This window comes from Salvia splendens, chromosome 13, assembly GCF_004379255.2.
Source record: "Salvia splendens isolate huo1 chromosome 13, SspV2, whole genome shotgun sequence".
In the NCBI taxonomy this organism is placed as follows: domain Eukaryota; kingdom Viridiplantae; phylum Streptophyta; class Magnoliopsida; order Lamiales; family Lamiaceae; genus Salvia; species Salvia splendens.
The window spans coordinates 27,686,406-27,703,327 of NC_056044.1; the positions used below are offsets into that span (position 1 = coordinate 27,686,406).

Genomic DNA, 16,922 nt, shown 5'->3' on the forward strand with positions numbered 1-16,922 from the left:
CCAGCAAATTAAAACTGTGGAAGCGCACTTGCAGGATATTTGAATAGAGAAAAAAGAGAAGAGTAACACAGCCCAAACAATCACAAACTTTGGCGGTTGGGCCATGTGTTGAGGATACCAAAGGCATCCCAAATCCCATCATCCACCAATGATTTAATAATGTTGATTACCAACATCAAACCAAACTTCATTTCCAATGATTACATTTTTTTTCTTTGCTTCTTTCTATATGGATGCTTGCATAGGGCTTTTATAGAAAACGTGGACAGCGTTGGCATTCATTAATACACTTTTTATTGTTAAAAGTATCATTACTAGCTAAAGTAGTATAATCTTAATATAATCCAATACTCTAGTGGACATCTAGATGGAGTCGTGATGAATCATGAATGCTAGAATGCGATTTTAACTCCAGCATTTTTATATTGATCACTTATTATAAATATTTGAGAAAAATGTGTTTTGCCTATGACACTAGTAAGCAAGGGACATCATAACCTGTTAGTTTAGGCTTCATTGAAATGAAGAACGTCAGCTTCTTTAAAAAAGAGAGAAATATAATGCTACTACTTACAAGATACTCCCTAAAATATGATACTTTTAAATATTTTAAATTATTATCTCGTTTACTAATAAGATTATTAAAATGGCACGATAAATAAAATATCGGCCCAATACATGATCAAACATTAGCCCAATTCGAAAATACACCTCTTATCTTTCTCGTCCAATAAGACGAACAAAAGGGCCCAATAATTAAAAGCAGTAGCCCAATACTAAAATAATTATTTGTACTATACTAACTTGCTCCAGCAAATATTACTCAGAAAACTTCATGCAAAACCAAGCAAAACAAAAACATCATCATCGCCACCAAAATCCCAAAGGGAGCTCTTGAAAGAATTGCTCCGGAAGGCCGGGGCGAGGAGGCCGCAGGGGGTGGAGACGCAACAGTCTTCGCGCACGCATAGTTGCAACGGCTTGGACTAACAACACGGTACACGCCGCTCTGTGTGAGGAGGTAGACATCCTTGTCATTGTCCTCACCAAACGAGAAGATGTAGCCCAATGCAGGGGCCGAGCTCTCGGGAGCCTCCGTGCACCTCATAGGTGAGTCACCCGCGCAGCTGAAGGCGATCTTGCTGCTTGTGAACTTGCCACTGTTGACAGGGCTCTCTGTTCCGGCCCATATAGCACCTGCATAGAGATCTCCAAACAAGTACCTGCACAACAAGATGGCTTAGTTAGATTAGCAAGGAGCTTTCAGTTATAGGTTTCATGGAGTTGGTTACCTTCCTTGCATACAAGGATCTGTGGTGGCTCGGTAGAAGTAGCCACCGGTGATGGATGCTGAGCCCTCATTCGTGTTCACATCAGAGTGGTTGTACCCCATCACAGGGAAGATTGTTGAGCCTAGTGAGGTGTTTGCGATGGAAGAGTTGAACTTGTACTGGCCCTCGTAGGCGCTCCACCCGTAGTTTCCACCCTTGGTGATCAAGTTCACTTCCTCGTAGTGATCCTGTTCAACACTTGAAGAAGCTCTAACTTCTAAGGGAGATGATGGTAAATGCGTTGTGCCACTTTTTATGTAATTTGTATGCATAACTATTGATTCTTGGAATTTATTTTGGAATTAGGAGTTGCTGAGATGAATGCAGTTACCTGTCCTACTTCTGCACAGGCGAAATACAAAGGCTTGGCAGAGTCGAAGCTGCAGCGCCATGGATTTCTTAGTCCAAGTGCCCATATCTCCTTTTGTAGCTCCTTGTCTTGTGTGTAGGGATTGTCTTTGGGAATGGAATAGTTTCCCCACAGACCAAGCCGGCTAGCTTCCGTTGCACCTACATTCGTTATCGCGATTATGAGAGACAGAGAAGGGAAGGGATATTGTAACAGTGATGTCTTAGGCATATACTTGAAGTAGATTGTCACATTTAAAAGAGTATACAAACTCACTTGTTATGGTATTAACATCAAGCCTCATGATCTTCCCAAGTAGAGACTTCTTGTTCTGAGCAAAGTTGAACGGATCGCCTCCTGCGCCGCCACCATCTCCCATCATGAAGTAGAGATGGCCGTCTTGAGGTCCGAAGAGGATCTGCCCGGCGTGGTGAGACGTAAAGGGAAGCCCCATGGTGAAGATCCTCCTCACTTCAGAAGGGTTTGCCTAATGAAAAAATGCAATCACATCGTCACTGATGCTAAAACCAAAAACAGTTAAACCAATTCATGTCAAATTACCAATGAAGGCTGTGATGCAGTTCCATTAGCAGTGAACTCTGCTATCACACTCTGAAACTGGCAAGGACTTGCAGCGTTTTCCGGGGTCAGTTTTGATGGATCACACTTCACATCCGAGTTGCACGCGCATCTCCCTGCGCACTCTGGCCACTTGGCCTTGTCACAGTTGAACGATGCAAAGAAGCGGCCGTTCTCTGTGAATTTGGGATGGAATGCAATTCCGAGAAGTCCAAACTCAGCATCGAAATGGACTTCATCAGTTAGGTCTAGGAAAGGAGTAGCCTCATCGAGCTCCATAACCCCTCCGGAACCCTGACTAGGGATCGTCGCTAGCCAAATCTTGCCTTGCTGGTTTGAGAAGAAGGCGCGGTTTGAGCCATCAGGGTGGCCAACCATGTTGAGGTAGGTTCCATTCCCGATTTTCTCAAGGCACAGCCCACTTGGAGGGGCCGGAAGAGCCCCAGTGTCGTTGAGGGTGACAGGCCTGCCATCAAAGCACGGTAGGCCATCATCGGATGCTCCACCGAGAGCACTACAGAAGTCTGCTTGAGACGGCCAGAGGTCAGCCAGTTTGCTTGAATTTGAGACCGTTGGAGCTCCAGCTCGGCCTTGTAATGAAACTACGAAGGGCGAATGCAGAATGGAGACGTTTTGGCACATGCCCCATGCTTTTGAACAGAAGTCGAGTGAAGTTTGGTTCGTCTGTGTTGAGTTTGGTGAGCTGCAAAGCACGGGAACTTGTCGAGGTGCAGAATCGATTCGGAATAGCTCAGCTGAGAACTGATCGCACCTCTGTAGATGTTAAAGCAAACTAACTTAGAGAAAGCCAACAAATGAATAACCGACAAGAAAATCCCATAACTGCTGCATTATAAGACTGATGACACAACTATGAAAGAAGCAGCAATTAATGAAACACAGTAAAATTATACTATATGAGTATTATTTAGGACAAGTTCGACAGTAGTATTTGACTTTACAGAGCAAAGGATAGATTTAACAAGAGAAGCGCAGGCATGATCTGAGATGTTCATCGATACAAACTGCTTCTTCAAAAGCAAATCATCATATGAATTGCAGCACACTGTGCCATTGTAGGGGCAGAACTGCAGAGTTGAATTTGAACTAAAGGGAGCTCCTGTAATACAATACAGCCACCAAATGAGCTCTCTCTCACACAAACACACAGAAATGAGTTCTTTCGACGAATGAAAACAGACTTACTCGAATCGGTGCAGAGTGGGAGAGCGAGACAAGAATCAAGAAACTGCAGCAAGATGAAGAACTGAATAATCCTAATAACAACGTGGTTTCCTCCCATCATTCCTAATTTTACACCAAAAACAACATAGGCCGCAAAGTAAAGAACAAATTTTTTGTCACTATGTTAAAGATAATTGAGAGGGACAAACCAAAAAAACTCCACTTATCAAGAATCAAACCATCAAAAGTTAAATGAAGAAACAAAAACCAGAGATTATGTTCAGAAATCCATGAAATGAAGAAAAGTTTTCTTGGTTTCAAACAATTAGCACCACATTATTCCTTTGACGTGTTTTTGGTCTCTCACCATAAACTGGTAATTGGAGAGAAGAAATTCAAACCCTATATTTGTTGGACTCAATATAATTATAAAGTTTTTATCTTGTTGACATTGTGAACTAAGATGAGATACCAATATACCATCAACTTGCAGCTTGACGTCTGCGTAGTTGACTTTAGTTCATTAATTTATGGAATAAAAGCTGAAAAATTGCGAAGAAATCCAACTAGATTTATGATGTAAGAAAGGATGAGGATAATAACTATATATTCTAATATTCCATAAATGAAATTTCAAAGGGACGCAAGCCAATTGAAATCTCAATTGATTACGACTGTTTTCTTGTCTTTACCAGTTTGACCGTGGCGATGTTGATTCCGAAGTAATTTCAAAATACACATTCTGCGTTCACTATATTTGAATGAACACTTCACAAGACAAAAATATAAAAATTTAACTGCAAACAATTTAGAAAGTGAGCGAGAGATTTAATGGAATAATAGATTTAATGTATGTCTATAGATACAGTTTAACTTTTCATTTAGCAGATGGATACTTGTTCAGAGAAATCAAGTTCACAATGATAAGGGAAAGAGCATACAGCAGTTAAAGCTGATAACAACAGTAGCAAAGGAATGCTATCACAGGGTGCAAAAATGCACAATGGGTATGAGAGCACAGTTACTTGTCCATGTTGAAGATCGGAGCCATACCAAAAGCCTTGAATTGCGCTGCTTCCTCTCATCACAAAATCCTACATTCAAGCACTCATGATGTATCTGGTTCAACTATCAAGAGCACCCAGTGCTTTCATGTCCTCCAGGAACGCCATATACGAGTCATCAATGCTTTGTGGTTTTGATGCAGACGATGAGCCAGAGGATGCTTGCTTTGCAACTGGTGGAGCCACAATCGGCCTGTTGGATGTAGTAGGGATAGTTTTTGGCTTTGCTTTTGGAAGGGGAAGGGCAGACTCTCTCCTGACCCGTACCGATGCAGGAACCTGCAAATCCACAATCTTGAGTCAGAATTTCATGCGACTACAGATAACTAGACGAAGCATTCCTGTCAATGAGGATGTAATCGAAATGAACAACCAGAAGCACTGCAAATTTATTCTCTAGCCAATGAACCTTATACAGAGTAGAGAATTTCTTCATCTATCAAAAGTTTCCGCAGATAAAAAGGTGTAATTTTTGTGTTTCAGAACAAAAAGGAGCTTCTCGTTAAAGAGCAAGTGTGAAATTAAAGCTGGTAAGACTCCCCTAAATTCGCATATAAATGCCAGAGAAGGAAAAAAGACACTATATACAAGATCATTGCAGAAGCAGATAAACTCACCATAGCTGTAAGCTCAGGAGTGTGCTGCGCCAGAGGCCTCTTTACAACGGTGGATGCAGCTGATTTGATGTATGATGGCTTCGGAGGAACAGCTTGTCGAGTAATAAAGTCGTCTTGTGGAATAGGAGGTGGGCCAGGCGGAAGCGGTGGTCTTATCATTGAGGGATAGGCAAGGGGAGGTCCAAAAGGTGGTCTTGGCATTAGTGGAGTCATGAGTCCAACATGACCAGGTTGCCCAGGTATTCCAGGGGCGGAAAATGGCGGGCGCATATCAGCTGGTGGTGGCGGTGGAAAGTGTGCGATTCGTGGAGGAAGCATATCGAGCTGCAAACTTGACCTAATGCCAGCTCCAGGCATTTGAGGCTGTTGCCTTAATGGTGGTGGAGGAGGAGCCATTTTCAGAAGTTCTTTGGGATCTATTGCAGTTTTTGCTTCAGACTCAAAAGATGAGCCTTCAGGCTGCACATCACCCAACTTCGGGGGCATCCCAGTCGGTTGAGGCTGTAGAGGAAGGCTAGTTGGCATCTGGCAAAATAACAGCAAGAGAAGGACATCAGCTAAAAGTTCGAGTACAATAGACCAATTTTATGATGATGATGATTTATTAAAAACATAACAACATATCCAGTCATCTAGATTTTGACAAGCTCCACATAAATATGAATGCAGCACATACTGGAACTGGATGCCTGGAAGTTGAATCTTCTGAATTTGCATTCTCGCCGCCAGGAGTACCAGGGGGAGGTGGTTGGGAGGATGGCTGCATTGGTGGAGGTGGAGGAAGTGGGGGGCGAACAGCAAGTAACTCCTTAGGCGGTGGGCCAGGTGGAGGAGGTGGTGGAGGCAGTGGTGATATAATATCTCCCCCTGCTGGATTTGGAGGTATAGGTGGAGGCGGCGGCAAAGGCAAAGACACGGGCAAAGTAGCACCTTCTCCAGAATCTAAGCTCGCACCAGGCAAAGGAGGCGGAGGAGGAGGAACAGGTAAGGTGCCATCCTCTGCTTCTAATTGTGATGATGATGCCATGTTACCCGAGCTTTCTGGTAAAGGTATCCGTGGTCCTGCACCCCCAATGAAGCAGCAAAAACTTAAAATTGATGTGAAAGTAAAAAATGCTTCTAAAAAGAGAATCAAGATCATGTTCCTAGAAAAGTCAAATAAGACCTATGGCATACCAATTGATGATTTAAACATTGGAGGTTTTCCAGGCGGGGGCGCTCCAGAAGGATTCAGAGTCGGGTGATAATAAACTGAGTCCTGCATGAACAAATTGCTAAATGTCTCAAGTCTCAACAAATCAGAAAAAATCAAAGGTACAATAGAAATAAGCTTAGGAAAATTCAAGTACACTTACTTCAGGTCTGGGATGTTTGACTCTTTCTTCCTCTTCTGCAGTAGTTCGCCTTCGAACAGGTCCCAAATGACTGCAAAAAAGATTGCCCAACCAAACTTATAAAGCACAAAGTTCATATGAACATCTATAACTAATAAGGAAATTTGATTAAATAAGGTTACGCTTCTTCACCTGAACATAACTGGCGTTTCACCTTTTTCCTTCATCTTTTCTTCATATTCCTATACAGCAAAAGAAAGAATACTGTTAACACCAGTCTACTTTGAAAAGGGAAAGGGCGAAAAAGAAACTAAGAAACCAATTGTGTTCATTATCTCTTCGCAAGGATTTATAGCTCTTCACAATGGAAACTCCAAGTATGGTATGCATTTCTCGTGTCTAATACGTAAACCACAAGAACAAAGTAACAAGCATAATTATTAAGCATACTATGCAGCTTAAAACAAGGAATTGCCTTCCTCTTTTTGAGCACGAGATTCAGTGTGTCTTCAAGTTGTCTCTTTTTGTGTTTTCTAGCTTTGTCCAGAGCACCATCTGCCTCTGCAATAATAATAAATAATGATTAAGATACTAGTAGACAATGTTTCTATCCCCAAAAAAAGTGAGAAAAAAGAAAAAGTATAACATTTGCCATGCATGAACCAGCCAAGCTTAGAGAAAACAAAGTGAGAGAAACGAAAACAGAGGCAAAATGTAAAATGTGCTCACTAACAGATTTATTGGTATGAATTAGCAGAACAAAGGAACAAAGTGAATTGTACATAAAGTACATTCAGGAAAACGTCACCAGGACTTTACAAATTTCATTATTTGTGCAGAAAGAGTTGGATTTTTCTGGTGCATTATTAGATAACAAAAAGGTACAAGTGCAGCATGATAATGAGTAGTTATAGTACGGCCTGCAAACAGCACCAAAGAATACCAAGCCAACTTCATATATCAAGAACAGCTGAGAAGGCTTAAAAGCAATAAGTATGATTTTCAATTTCTAAGAAGTAAGAACTAAGAACTGCAACAAATAAAGGAAATTTTCTTCTTCCTGATAATTAGCATAAACAAAGGATTCCATGAGTACAGTTTTTGTCAGTCTGTTTTCACTTGCTATTTAAAACAAGCTAAGTGGAGAAATGTTAACCCACGAGAAAAGAACGGGCCAAGTGATAGTGGTTGCTTATACCAAAGAACTAGAGAATTACTTCCTCTATATTTTGCAAGTTTGAAGCCGTATGTCAAGAAGCGCAACCCAGAACTTAATGCTTTGCAGATCTATATCAAAACCGAAGGCAAAGATACCTTGAATCCCCGAAATAAGCAGTGACTAAAGAAGCAAAGTGTTGAACTAAAGTAGTACTATATGCCTATATCAAAACTGATCTACCTATTACTTCTGCTTTGTGATATATAGGGCGAGAGAACAAGGGTGCATAAGTTTGATATCCATCAAATCCCATGCTACCAGCTTCCGCCATAAGAGCATCCACAATAGCGCCTAGCGCACCGCCTAGCCGAGCGCCGGCGCTAGGCGGTGCGCTAGGCGATCTATTGCAGCCGCCTAGCGGATTTCGCGAAAAAAAACGCCTAGCGCTCGGCGGTTCCGCTGCGCTAGGCGGTGCGCTAGGCGATCCGCTAGGCGCTATTGCAGCAACCGGATCGCCTAGCGCACAGCCTAGCGCGAATTTTTAATTTTTTTTTTTCGAAACACTATATATACGCGACTTGCCCGTCATTTTCATTCGCACCACTTGTATTAACGAGTACTCTCTCTATCTAAATTTCTGTACAAGATCAATAACGGTAAATGGATCAGATGGTCAAGACGATGGCCGAATGGCGGGCGGCGGTGGACCCCGTGGAGAAGAGTTTGCTTCAAACATTGCTCCTGAGCATGCAGGAGGATTTGGAGGCGGCACGGAGGGAAGCCGCCGGGAGTAGAGGCGGTGGCGACGGAGGCGGAGGCGATGGTGGCGACAGCGACGTTGGAGACGACGACGGCGACGAGGAGTGAATTATTGTACTTTTTAAAAAATTATTGTATTTTTTTTTAATTATTGTACTTTTTAAAATTTTAATAGTATTATTAATGTTTCCCGTATATGTCTCGTAAATTAAATTTCGTATATTGTGTGATTGTTAATTATTTCATTTTGTATATATTTGTTAATAGTGATGTGGATATTATGTGGCTAGGCTATGACTGGGCTATTTGCTTGTTTTGATGATGTGGCAGGAGGATTTTTAGTGCTGATGATGTGGCAGTGGCTAGGCTATGGCTGGGCTATTGCTGGGCTATTCCTATTGTGGATGGTCTAACATCTTTAATCATACTAAAGAAAGTGATAAATCAGGCGTTTTATCAAATACTTCACCTTTTCGTCATGTTTGTAAGAAACTAAAGCACAACCTACATAATGCATTGATGGATTCTAGGAAACTTACTCATTGCTTCCAGTTTCTGAATCTGATCTTTCAGAGTGTCGGGATCCTTCTTCAAAATCCCAACTTCCCTTACCTTCTTCCTCTCCTTCTTGTTCTGTTCAGTAACATCAAAACAAACTTCGAAGCATCAGAACAAACATCTACCGTCCGCATTACTTAATCATGTGGCAAATCATGAAGACAAAAGCAATAAAATCACAGGGTTTCCATGCCCAATATAGCTTTTCCCAGAATATCCACCAGATATTCAGACTCAACATATACATACGAGAATTGCACGAGAACAAAGATTGATCAAACTTACCCGCTTCAATTCTTTTTTGCGTAGCTCCTTGCGGTATGAATCGGTAGGGTTCATGGTTTTGCCTCCCTTCGTGGTCTTCACCATTTTGACGGCTTTCTATGTGGATAGAAATAAAGAAATCCTCAATCAGAATCTCTCCTTTCCCTTCGTCACTTCAATTAGGGTTTGCAAATGGATAGTAGCTCGTTCAGAATCGAGTAATTATGCAGAAGGTTTTGCGATTTGGGGATGAAGGAGATGGCCTCTGAAACGATAAAAAAAATTATTTATGCGTATTTACGGGCGGGCGGGTTATTTTGCTCATTTATACTCCAACATTTTTTTCTTTTCATAATTTAAGCAACGATGCATATTTTTGTGAGCAAATTTTTATATAAAAAGGTTGGAACTTAATTTCTAAATTTCTCAACTCAATTCATTCATGTCTTTTGTTATAGTATCATCATTCCCTCGTGTTAAACTTCAACTCTTATAATCTATACTTCTCCACGTATCTCTACTCATTTATCGATTTCAACAAATTTAATATATTTTCCAATTTTTAAATCATTCACTTTATAAATATGAATAACCAAATAATTTTATTAAAAATTTAAAGAAATTACAAATTCTTCATTACACATTCATGGCCCAATGCATTCATTCAACATCATTGTCTCCCATCAATGTCCTAGTGTTGCCCACGGTTTCAAAACCGGCGGTTCCGGTTCGAAACCGCCAGTTCCGGTTTATAGGAATTCGGAACCGGAACCGGACCGTGAGGCTATTTCACGGTTTCGGTTCCGGTTCGAAAATCGGCGATCCGGTTCGGAACTGTCGGTTTTCGGATGGTTTACACGGTTTCGGTTCGAAAACCGGCGGTTTCACGGTTCGGTTTTTTTCTATGTAATTTGAAATTTGGACTTATACAATAAATTGGAACAAGACAACAGATAATTTAAATTGAAATAAGACAAATAGGGTGAAAATGATATCAATTTTATTGAATTTGAGTTGTAACGGACAACTATACATTACAATTTACAATACATATACAAGTAGACAACATACAACAATGTAATATAATTTACAAGTGTCGTCGGAACGTAAATAAAAAAACATGAAATGGAGGGGATAATGGATGAATTTGAATTCAAAATCAAAATTAAAAAAAATTGAATTTCGGAAAACCGGCGGTTTTGGCGGAAAACCGTCGGGTCGTAACCACCGGTTTCACCGCCAAAACTGCCGGTTGGTCAACAAACCGTCTGCCTCGTGTTCCGCACCAGAACTGAAAACCGCCAGTTTCGCGGTTAACCGCCGGTTTTGGCCGACAAAACCGGCTGAAAAAGCTGCCCCCGCTGCCGCCTCAGTTTTCTCACCGAAACCGTGAAACCGTCGGTTAACCGGCGGTGCCGAACCATCCGGAACCGGCGGTTAGGTGACGGTTCCGGTTCGAAAAATCTTGAACCGGAACCGGACCGTGGTTCCAAATGCGATTGTTCCGGTTCGAAAAAATTGACACGGTTCCGATTCGGAACCGGAACCGGTGGGCATCTCTACAATGTCCCATGGTTTTTGGGATGTTCTCATTTTTCGTGTAAAATTGCTTCAAAGCACGGTCATCTCGATAAGATTTTTCTTGACTATATTTGCATTGGAGTATCTTAACCATTTTCCACTTTTTTTATGGTCTGATGTTCTAATGGAACACCTTGAATGCTACGAACTTGTAAAACGCACCACCCTATTACCTTAGGTCGTTTCATATTATTATGTCTCTAGTGCTTTATTATTGTGAATCTCAACAGCATCATCGAGTTCAAATTCATGAGTTCTTATCTTGGATATCTGTTGGGGTCTTGGGGAAAAAGGGTTCATCGTGTTGGTTATTTTAGTGTAATTGGATTAACTTGATTGATCAATATTGTCATAATGAGACATCATATAAGTTTGGAAGTGCGGAGTGCACGCTTGTTTGAATTCATTATGATTAGATGGGGGTTCGATGGCAGCGTCCCCGTGTAGCGGGGTCCAAGGGGCAGAGCCCGTGGCTGGGGTTGAACTTTATTTCCATTAAAGTTGCTGTGTAGAAAATTCTAGGGATGTCAATCGGGATGGCCCGTCGGATTTCGGGCCAACCCTACTCGGGTTGCGGGTCAATCGGGTGCGGGCTAATCGGGTTGTGATTTATTTCGGGTTATAAAAGCTCAGCCCTAACCCTAAAAGCTCGGGTTTCGGGCTAGTCCAGCGGGTTAATCGGGTTGGTACCGATAATATTAACATGCGATCAATCCAATAAATAATGATTAAAATTACTAATATTCATACAATGTAAAATATTTAATTATGATATATTTGAGATATATGCTTAAACTCAATCATAAACATGATCAAATACTAATATTTGAGATATTTCGTAGAATTTTAATGCATGTTTTAGAAATTTAAATATTTTTTTGTGAATTTGAAGTTTTTAATTTATTTATCAATTATTATATTAATAAAAATTCAATATATAATTTGTATATTTAATGTAAAATTGAAAGTTATTTTATTAGTTAATATTAATCAATGAAATGTCTAATTAGGAGTAAAAAATAGAATAATAGAAATTTTATCGGGTTTTCGGGCCAGCCCATCGGGTTTTCGGGTCTGGCCCTAATGAGTTGCGGGTTAATCGGATGCGGGCTAATCGGGTTTTGATTTTATCGGGCTAGAAATTTCCAACCCTAACCCTATAAATTTGGCGGGCTATTCGGGCCAGCCCACGGGTTACGGGCTACATTGACATCCCTAGAAAATTCACTAGGAAATATAATTTCTGATAGTCAAAGGAATGATTTGCAATTTTCGAAACTCCTTAAAAACTGTTAAAATCAGTTAAGAAAAATGAAGAGACACAATACTTCGTGAAGAGACGCGATGTTTCGTTTCAGGCCTCTTCTTATTGATTTTTTTTTATTCAAAGTTGGATCGAGGATTAACATACGAAACTTCTAAAAACCTGAGTTGTATCCGATCAAATATTGGTAAAACCGTCAAATTGATTTGATCTGAAAGTGTTATTCACGCTTTTCAGTATATTTATTTGTTCACGTTTTGGTAAATCTCCCTAACACATCGTTCTCCAAATATTATACCATATCCAAAACAAACTTATTGACAATGTGTAATTGGATCTTGCGAGTCTTTAATGAGATTGTGATTGAGCATTGATAACCTATTTAGAAGGTCTACTTTGCCCTAAATTGGTAATAAAAGAATTATGTCCTCAAAAAATTCACAATTCAGTCGTATGGTGACGATATGTCAGTGTTTTAAGGCCATAACATATAACATATTCTTTGTAGTTAACCATATACCGAAAAAAAAAATACATGATGACAAAGTTGTGTGTAGCCCAAAGCCGAGATTATTTAATTTGAGATGACATATATAAAAATTAGAGTGAACTACATAAATAGTACATAATCTTTTCCTTTCGCACATAAATGGTACCTGATCTTTATTTTATATCGTTTTTAGTATCCTATGACAAAAATAACCCTAGGGACCAAACATATGATTTTTTTATTATGGGGGATATTTTTAAAAATTTCAATTAAATAAAACCAAACATGTGATTTTTTTTCTTCTTTTCTTATTTCTTTTCTTCTTCTTTAGTTTATTCTTCTTTCTTCTTTCTTTTTAATATTTTATCTTCTTTCTTTTTATCTCCTTAGTTTATGTTTCCTCTTTTTTCTCTTCTTTTTCTTCTTTCTTTTTAGTGTTTTATATATACATCTAATTGCAATCATAATATAAATCAATAACAAAATATCTAATTAAATTAATTATTTAAAGTAATTAAATCAATTGAATATTTTTAATTAAATTATTTATACTTATTTTAGGGTTGAAACACCTAACTAAAAATATTCAACTCTTTATCATTATGAATACAATTCTCAATTTTAAATTTCTATATTGATTAGTTATTAATTTAATGTAAAATAATAATTATTATTTATTAATTACTACTGACAAACACAAATTTTGCATGTTTTTAAGGACTAGATTTGACTTGTTTTAAATGTCAATCATGTAAATTATGTTCTTAAATTGCATATGTTATACATTTGGTATTTTTGACGTGTTTGTTGATAAATGATAGAAAAAGATAGAAAAATGTGAAAAAAGGCCAAAGTGCAGCAGCCTCTGTTCGAGCCCATTCTGCCAACGATTTTGAAGTCCAATCAGTGCTTACTACATGTCATTCTCTTCGCCTTCGAAAGAGCTTCGCGTGGATATCTTGCATGTCTCAATCGGAGTTCTTTGGAGAAAGTTATGACAATTCTACGAACGTTGCGCAGTTCAGTCAAAGCTGACGGGAATTTAGGCGGAAATTCACGGAAGAAAAGAAATTATTATATTATGAAGCCAAATCTCTCCTATTTCTTGTAGGGCACGAAAATTATCAAAAATAAACCTTTCTCCGCCTATAAATACCCAAATCTAATTCATAATCTCGATCTCAGAGCCTCCAATCCTTCTCACTCTCTACACTTCTTCCATTCCATATTCCACCATTTAATTCATCCATCTTCCATTTGAGCGGAGCTCTGCAGATCCAGGCAAGAAAAGACGGAAGATTGAAGATTCAACCTTGGGTTTTATCAATTTCTTTCATGTCTTATACTTTAATTTTTGTTTTTACTACTTGTCTATGAGTAGTTAAACATCATTTGTAGTTTTTTTGGTGAAAACTATTATGAATATGTTTTGATTTATTGAATTGAACCTTTTTCTAGCTCTTGTGATTATTTTGCTTGTTCTTGTGCTTTTATTGTTCTCTTGTCTGGCCAACTTTAGAACTATGTCCGTCTAACTAGATTAATCGAGAGATAGCTAGTTTTACGTGGTAAAAGGAACGAGTACAACACATAGGTTTATCTGCACTCGAGAGAGGGGACCCTTTGTGAGGACTTGAGTCTTAGAAACTTAAGGAGTTAGAATCTAATCTATTGGAAGGAGACTTTGATAGTTAGAGTTTAATCTACTGGATAAGTGCACTCGAGAGAGGGCTTATCTGAAAATCGCGACTTTCCTAATAATCCTGGAGACACATAAAGGTAAAGGTTCTGTGAGATTAATCATCACTAGGTCGTAGTAGTTGGATCCTAAAACTCTACTTTCTTTAGCCTGCTTTGTATTATTTTGTTTCTATACGTTTTTTATATATTTTTTCTCTAGTTTAATCTTACTAAAACCCAAAAATACTCTGTGTCTCTAGATAGTATATGACGCTTAGTATATGATAGCCAGTTGCAATCTTATTCCCTGTGTTCGATATCCTGGTACTGACCTTTAGCTATACTAGTTCTACCCTGTAAACTTGCAGGTATTTTTAGTGCTAATAAATAGTGCATCAACTACTAGTTTTTACTATTATAACAATAATATTATTATAATAATTAAATATAAATATAATTATAATTACGATTAAGTAATTTTAAATGATATTAAAAAATAATTAATTATTAATTTATAACATCAAAATAATAATATTAATATTGATTAATAATAATAGTATAAAGAGTGAGGAGAATGAGAGAAGATATTATAATATCATTTTTGGTACTAGTTTTGTCAATGCCCAAAATATCATTTATGACACAAATGGAAAAATGAATTTGTTTAGAGGATATTTTGGGGTGAAAAGTGCATCAGGTACCAAAAATGTGATTTATAGGTACCAAAAATGATATAAAATAAAGATCATGTACCATTTATGTGCGAAAGTGAAAGATCAGGTACTATTTATATAATTCAATCTTTAAATTAGTAAGGAATGAAGCGCGTAAGCATGAAGAAGGCACGTGCCAAACCGTGCATCGAGCACACGCACGGAGGCATGAACCACACCTCCTTAATTTGTAATTTATCGGTTCAAACAATTTTGAGAGCGCGGAATACAGGCATAATTTCCGGTTTAAAAATACTCATGCACGTGGCAGGGGCGGGTTGGCCCTACCAACCCGCCAAAAGCAGCCCGCGCCACGCCCAAAATAATATACAAAGGTTGAATCTGGTGACGAAAGCCAAGCCATGGGCACCATTAAATTGCAGCTAAATCCCGCCATTGATGAAAGGTGTCGGAGGCTGCGCATTGTAGTTAAATGGGCAGCTGGAAATTCCACAGCGAGGAGGAATGGCCGGCTGCCGAAGTTAGATTGGTTGACGCGCCTATTCTATTCTTTGTCGTCACTCACAAGGCTTTCCGCGTGGAGCTCGATGCCATCCGCCGTCTCGCGGCGGAGGCCGGCGCTGTCAGCGGCGAAGTTGTCGTTGAGCTTAGCCAGAGGCTGGAGTTCTTGAAGCTTGTGTACGACTACCACTGTCTTGCCGAAGACGAGGTTACACTCATTTTCTAACTGATTTTTTTTTAATTCTACTAATTACTTATAAATATTTATGTATAATGTTTTTGAAGAAATTTTCTGCTGAAGTGTTGGGCATTCTTGATTGCTGATGGAGTATACTAAACAAGCCAGCACAAAGCCCAAGAAAGAGTATCAGTTCGGCATGACCAAAGAGTTCGGCCTCAGCCTACAGCTCAGTAAAAACCAACCAATCAAGCTCTGCCCTCAGGTCGGCATCAAGCTCTACTCTCAGATCGGCAAAAGCTGCTCGGCAATAGTTCAGCAGTTCGGTCTCAGCATCGGCAAAAGCTGCTCGGCAATACCGGACTGGGAGACACGATCTATCTAGTGGTGGACCCATGCAGGCTCTCATGACCTCCACGACATCCACGACATAATTACTGATGATGTAGGCCACCGCCTAATTAGTGGCCATGCAGGATCTCATGACCTCCGTGACCTCCACGACTTAGGGTGGTGATGCAAGCCACGATCTCAGTTCTATATATAAACGGAACTTAGATCCGATAGAGGAGACACCAACTCTAAGAGAGAGAATATCATATAGCAAGCTTGTATTTGTAAGCTGTAGAAAACAGATCAAGCAATACAACTCTGCCCTCTTTTCTTCCCGTGGACGTAGATTTACCTCAGTAAATCGAACCACGTAAATCTCTGTGTCGTAATTTATTTTTACGAGCATTTATCATCATCAAAAATTCGCGGATTCATCACTGGCGCCGTCTGTGGGAAACAGAGAACCAAATCTGTGATAAAGCGAATTTTTGACCCTTTTTCCACTACAAAAACAAAAAAAAAAAAAATGCATGCCAGACCGCACAACTCCCGTGCCTCCATCCGTGATGACCATGAGGAAACTAACCCAGCAGCCCATAGGCCTGGAAAGCAGCCTCGTGAGAAGTCTGTATCCAGTTCTCACGGTGAAGGAACAAGCCGCTCAAAAGGTCCACACACCGAGTCTTCCCAGCAGCCTGATTTGAATGAGGCTGTCAAGCTGTTCTTGGCTGAGAAGCAGGAGGAGTTCTTAACCTTCCTGCAGAAGAGCCAACAGCCGGAGAAGACAACGACGGATTCTCCCTCCTCGTCTAGGCATGACCGCAGTAGTGACGTGTCTTCCAGGAGAGAGAATCCTCAACCCCGACATGTTCCTGTTTCTCCTCGGCACCGGAATCACAGGAGAACTCCTTCTCCTCCGTACCGAAGAGATGTCGGGTTCGCCATGTACGGAGCGTTAAAGACTCCGTTCTCGGACGATATCATCCGAACTCCTTTGCCGCGGAACTACCGAACTCCGTCGA

The 16,922-nt window shown here is 39.8% G+C and overlaps 2 protein-coding genes across 3 annotated transcripts; both read right to left on the reverse strand.

The window, feature by feature from the left end:
- Positions 1-626: 626 nt before the first annotated feature.
- Positions 627-3,824, reverse strand: LOC121760255 (HIPL1 protein-like). Its single transcript, XM_042155900.1, has 7 exons — positions 3,466-3,824; positions 3,222-3,379; positions 2,242-3,033; positions 1,957-2,167; positions 1,663-1,841; positions 1,293-1,519; positions 627-1,223 (listed from the first exon to the last, which is right to left on the reverse strand). Exons 1-7 carry the CDS (start codon positions 3,563-3,565, stop codon positions 824-826), a joined length of 2,067 nt encoding a protein of 688 aa, XP_042011834.1. The 5' UTR covers positions 3,566-3,824; the 3' UTR covers positions 627-823.
- A 427-nt stretch (positions 3,825-4,251) lies between these two features.
- Positions 4,252-9,515, reverse strand: LOC121760192 (protein EARLY FLOWERING 5-like). 2 transcript variants are annotated; one of them, XM_042155829.1, is made up of 9 exons: positions 9,221-9,515; positions 8,917-9,010; positions 6,935-7,020; positions 6,652-6,701; positions 6,481-6,550; positions 6,302-6,383; positions 5,802-6,187; positions 5,126-5,650; positions 4,252-4,787 (listed from the first exon to the last, which is right to left on the reverse strand). In XM_042155829.1, the coding sequence occupies exons 1-9, from the start codon at positions 9,302-9,304 to the stop codon at positions 4,569-4,571; spliced, it is 1,596 nt and encodes a 531-aa protein (XP_042011763.1). In that variant the 5' UTR covers positions 9,305-9,515; the 3' UTR covers positions 4,252-4,568. The 2 variants fall into 2 exon arrangements, with proteins under 2 accessions (XP_042011763.1, XP_042011764.1); XM_042155830.1 differs by lacking the exons at positions 8,917-9,010; positions 9,221-9,515 and having other exon boundaries at positions 6,910-7,020.
- Between the last annotated feature and the right edge of the window lie 7,407 nt (positions 9,516-16,922).